The 5,522-nt window shown below is 43.4% G+C and overlaps 1 protein-coding gene across 1 annotated transcript in view; it reads left to right on the top strand.

Moving 5' to 3' along the window:
* ADGRE3 (adhesion G protein-coupled receptor E3) overlaps positions 1-5,522 on the top strand; it is a 49,089-nt gene that overhangs the window by 32,738 nt on the left and 10,829 nt on the right. The window contains exons 9-10 of the mRNA XM_034657165.1: positions 1,853-2,020; positions 5,429-5,519. Coding sequence (XP_034513056.1) covers positions 1,853-2,020; positions 5,429-5,519 — 259 coding nt within the window. The remainder of the gene's footprint in view (positions 1-1,852; positions 2,021-5,428; positions 5,520-5,522) is intronic.

Raw genomic sequence — 5,522 nt, 5'->3', positions numbered from 1 at the left:
TTCGGCTCAGGTCATGATCCCAGGGTCCTGGGATTGAGCCCCACCTCAGGGTCCCTGTTCAGCAGGGAATCTACTTCTCCCTCTCCTTCTGCCCCTCCCCCTGCTCATTCTCTCTCTCTCTCTCTCTCGCTCGCTTGCGTTCTGTCTCTCTCAAATAAATAAAATCGTTGAAAAAATAAATAAAATAAAAATAAAATCTTTTTAAAAAATAATTATAATTTTATATTGATTGCCTATATTGATTTATATTGACATACTAAACGATACTGTTTTGAATATAGGGGTTAAATAAAATATATTTTTAAAATTAATTTGAACTGTTTCTTTAGCTTTTTTAATGTGGCTAGCAGGAAATTTCAAATTGCACGAGTAGCACACGCGGTATTTCTCTTGGGCAGCATAATTCTAGTGCATGGGATTATGCATGGGTTTATTTTAGTTGGATGTACTTCCAACAGTTTAACTGAGACATGGTATTCATTCCCACACAAAAGCCTGAGATTAATTATTAAGACTACATAACTTGATCGGAAACAAGATGTTTATTTAATCCGTTCCCTTTTCCCCTTCTCTGCCCAAACTCTTAAAGGCAGGAAGGTCAGGAGCCAAATCTAGATGTAATAAAATTCATCTGTTCCCTTGCCTTTCAGCTCTGTTACAGGAGTAGGGGTTGAAAGAAATCCTGCCATTTGCAGCAACATGGGTGACCCTGGAGGGTATTATGGGAAGTGAAAGAAGTCAGACAGAGAAAGACAGATACTGTACGGTCTTACTTATATGTCGACTCTTAAAAAGCCAAACTCCTAGACACAGAGAACGTATTTTGGTTACCAGGGGTGGGAGATGGGAGAAATACGCACAGGAGATCAAAGGTACAACGTCCAGTTGCAAGTAGAATAGTTCTGGGGGTGTAACGTACAGCATGACGACTGTAGTTAACGATATTGCACACTCGGAAGTTGCTAACAGAGTAGATTTTAAGTTCTTTCCACAAAATAAAAATTGTAACTACATGACGTGATGGATAGTAACTAACTTCATTTTGCGATATATGCATATGTCAAAAGCTTATGTTGTATACCTTACACTTCCATAATTGATATGTCAGTTATATCTCAATAAAGCTGGAAAAAATAAATAAAATTATTTTTTTAGTTTTAAAGAAAATAAGAGTGGGGCAGTGGGAAATGTAAGTTTTCCCTATCTGATGCTCACAACCTAAGTATGGAATTTTTCGTAAATGGCACAGGGTAGTGGGAGTGGAACAAGAAACCTGGAGATGGTCTAACGGTTATCAAAGGAGATACAGCCCCCCAACAGGGAGAGTGTCTGACTCACCTCCTTGGCCCCATGAGGTGATAGTCTGGAAACCCTTGGGACACAAGGAAGAGGTCGAAGGCTAATTCTATTATTTCTCTCTTCAATTATTTCCTAAACTTCCCCTCTTGTTGCATGAGAATTTTTATGTTGTAAGGGATCAGGGACAGAATTGGTGTGAAGAAAACAGGGAAATTTGCCTTAGAGAGTGTTTAGGAGAAAACTCTGTATGAGCCCCAGACATTTTTATTTTTTTAGTTATTTTGTCTGACTTCCGCGGCGGGTGATGAGGTCCCGAAACCAATGACATCCTGTAAAATCCTGGCTCCCAGAGAGCTTTGATCTCGTTTTATGATTTTTGAACTGCAACAGAGCTGGATTACAGTAGCAGGTGTCCTGGCAGCCATCCTCTTCACTTAAAATAGGAATCACCTGAGCCACTTCCAAGCCATATACCTCCTCGCTTGCCACCCCAGTGTAGACTGACGCGCCGTCCCTCCCAAGAAAGAACATGATGAGTCCCTTCTACCTGCAGAGGAAGCCCGGTACAAGAAAGGCCTTCTGCGTGTACTGGAAAAGCTCGGGGGAACGTGGCCAGTGGTCCAGGGACGGCTGTTTCCTGATGCAAGTGAACGAGAGTCACACCATATGCAGCTCCACCCACCTGTCCAGTTTCGCTGTCCTCGTGGCCTTTACCAGCCAGGTATAACGTATACATTTAATTGCTCCAGGTAATCCTGTGTGAGCTCCTACTGGATAAGTACTCTTTTATAAAGGGGAGCGGGGACACAAGGGACTAGAGTGAGTGAGTGCGGAAAGCGTGCTGCTTTCCATAGAAAGGTCAGGGTGGCCTCTGCAAGAATTAAGCATTTGAGCTGCAATCTTCGGAATATTGAGTCCGTAGTACTGCAACCCGGGTGAGCCTCGAAAACACAGCACTGAATGAAAGAAGTCAGACACAGAGGGCCACCCGTTGTAGGAGTCCACTTACATGAAATGCCCAGAATAAGCAAATCCAGAGGGTCAGAAAGTAGATTACTGGTTGCCAGGGGCGGGGAGAGGGAGAAATGGGGGTAAGCGCTTCACGGACATGGGATTATATTTTGGGGGGATGAAGATGTTTTGGTATTAGACACAGGTGTGATTGGACAGCATTGTGAATGGATCAAATGCCACTGAAGTGTATACTTTAAATGGTTAATTTTATATTGTTTGGATTTTACCTCAACGAGGGGGGGAAAGCCAGTAGGAAAAGTCCTCAGAGAAAACCATCCCAAGAAGAGCTGTGTGTATATGTAAAGACCCTGCAGAGGCAACAAACTTAGTGTGTTCCAGAAAGAAGTGCGGCTGGAGCAAAGTGAATGATGGGCAAGGGGAAGGAGATGCAGCTGGAGAGACAGGAGCAGGGAGAATGTGTCAGACCTCCAACGCCAGGGTCAGGAATTTAGATTTCTTTCTTTTTTTAATAATAATATTTTTATTATATTATGTTAGTCACCATACAGTACATCCCCAGTTTTTGATGTAAAGTTCCATGATTCATTACTTACGTATAACACCCAGTGCACCGTGCAATACGTGCCCTCCTTAATGGCCGGTGATGGGTATTAAAGAACTTAGATTCCATTTGACTTGCAGTGGGAAGACAATGGAGGGTCTGCAACAGAGATGCTGCGTATTTATGTCACTAGAACATTCCTCTGGCTCCCATCGTGACGCAGCAAGAGTGGACTCGCAGAGAGACGATGGTGGCCAGGATTTGGGTAGCAGACTAGACACATATGCTCGAGATGGGGTCAGAGGAGTCACTAATAACATAGGCTGAGTGACAGGACACAGGAAGTCCTGAATCCCGCTCTCCTCGCAGGGACAGAGGCAGTACCCCCAGAACGACACCTGGTGGAAATCTCTGACCTCTCCTATTACAGAGGGCAGTAGGCAAGCCAAAACGGGTTTGAAAACATAAAACACTGTTTTCATTCATCATTACATCTATGAGTTGGGTATGCCCTTGGTTCTTTTATTTTTGTTGCTATATGATATTCCCTTGCATGGCTGTGCTAAACTTACTTCTCCATCCTACAGTTAACGTGCCTCTGTTTCCTGTTGGGGGCTATTAAAAGCGATGCTACAGGTAGATGGGGATGGGCTAGATGGGTGATGGGGATTAAGGAGGGCACTTGCTATGATGAGCAGTGGGTGCTGTATGTAAGTGAGGAATCGCTGAATTCTACTCCCTAAAACCAATATTACACTGTATGTCAACTGACCAGAATTTAAATAAAAATTCGAAAAGAAAAAAAAAAAACCAATGCTACTTTTCTGGGATGAGGCATAGAAAATCCCATGTGGGATCCCCCAGGGTGACACGGAAGCAGCATCCTCCAGATGGTGGAGATACCAGACGGTGAAGTGTCTGTTATCATGGGTTTCTGAGTGACTGTGTGGAGCAGACTCTATTTCCATCTGTACAAAGTTTAAAAACAGACACGACTAAGCCATATTCTCAAGGGTTGCATACTTCGGTGGTAAAACTATAAAGTTAAGTAGGAATTGCTTATCGTAAAAGGATCATGGTTACCTCTGGGGGAGAATGTGGTTTGCAATTGAAAAGAGCTTCTGGACTATGGACTCGGGGAAACAAACTGGGGGCTTCAGAGGGGAGGGGGTGGGGGAATGGGATAGACTGGTGATGGGTAGTAAGGAGGGCACGTATTGCATGGTGCACTGGGTGTTATACACAACTAATGAATCATGGAACTTTACATCAGAAGCCAGGGATGTACTGTATGGTGACTAACATAATATAATAAAAAAACATTAAAGAAAAGAAAAGAAAAGAAAAGAAAAGAAAAGAAAAGAAAAGAAAAGAAAAGAAAAGAAAAGAGCTTCTGGAATAGTGTCTACAGACTAATATCTTATCAATCATTTAATAATTTTTAATCATGTGATACACTTATGTGTATGCTCTTTTCTGTATGTGTGTTCTATTTCATAATTCTGAAGGTTAAAAAAGCAAAGGATGAAAAAGTTCTATAAAGTGACATTGAAACAAGTGAAAATCCCTATATCATTATAAGGGATGGCAACTGTCATTTCCTACTGGTGAGTCTTACTAAGTCTGTGTGGCTCACCAGATTCCTGGCTCCTGTCTTTAAGGTGATGAGTCGCCAAGAGCTGAATTATACAGATGTCTTGGTTTGGGATCTCCTAAAGGCAGATCCTGAGACAAAAATCTGAGGACAAGTAGTCTTTGGGAGGTGACCCCAAGACACATCAGTAGGACAATAGAGAAGTAAGACAGGGAAGAGAAGGCAGCCAGTAAAGGATGTGAAAGAGAAAGTTACCCCCATGGACAACTGGGACTCAATCCCACTGGGTACTTCTGGGAGATATCACAGAACATGCATGTCAGAGCCTTCCTACATAAAGGTGAGGGAGCTGGGGTATCTATCCACCAATGCCATACCTTTTATTGCTTGAGGGCAGCTTTCAAGGGGCATTAACATCCTGGTACTTGAGTCCTTCTGGCATGTCCAAGCATGTTCATGTGGCAGGAGAAATGCTCCCAGACAGGGTCACTGGATTTCACAGAAAGCAACCAAAGGGCAGGTACCAATGAGTGTGAAGAGGTTAGTGGCCCCTGCTACACGGGGCTTCCTACAACTCTTGGGTGCAAGACTCAGCCTAGCATATTCATTCATTTCAAGGTCAGTTCGCTGTACAACATAGAGCGTATAGTTCATACAGTACTGTGCACTTAAAAACTCATTAAGAGAGTAGATCTCATCTTGTTTCTTACCACAGAAAGAAAAGAGCAAAGCGACACAAGATCTCGGAGGTGATGGATACGTTTATTACCTTGATGGTGGTGATGGCATCGTAGATATGTGCCTATGTCCAAACTCATCAAAATGTGTGCACTCAATATTTGTAGTATCTTGTATATTAGGTATCCCTCAATAAAGCTGGGGAGAAAGACTTAGCCTGACAAACACTTCTTACACTCTCTCTCCTCCGGAGCCATGCCTATGTTTGGGATGCCCCATTCCAAGGGGGAGGGGGATTAATCCTGGAGATTGACCATGATGTCCTTTTTGCTGGGTCCCAGGAGGAGGATCCCTTGCTGGCTGTGATCACCTATGTGGGGCTGGGCCTCTCTCTGCTGTGCCTCCTCCTGGCAGCCCTCACCTTCCTGCTGTGCA

The sequence above is a fragment of the Ailuropoda melanoleuca genome, chromosome 4 (genome assembly GCF_002007445.2).
Source record: "Ailuropoda melanoleuca isolate Jingjing chromosome 4, ASM200744v2, whole genome shotgun sequence".
In the NCBI taxonomy this organism is placed as follows: Eukaryota; Metazoa; Chordata; class Mammalia; order Carnivora; family Ursidae; genus Ailuropoda; species Ailuropoda melanoleuca.
Note: the sequence above shows the minus strand (reverse complement) of the source record. Positions and strands in the feature narration are given on the sequence as shown.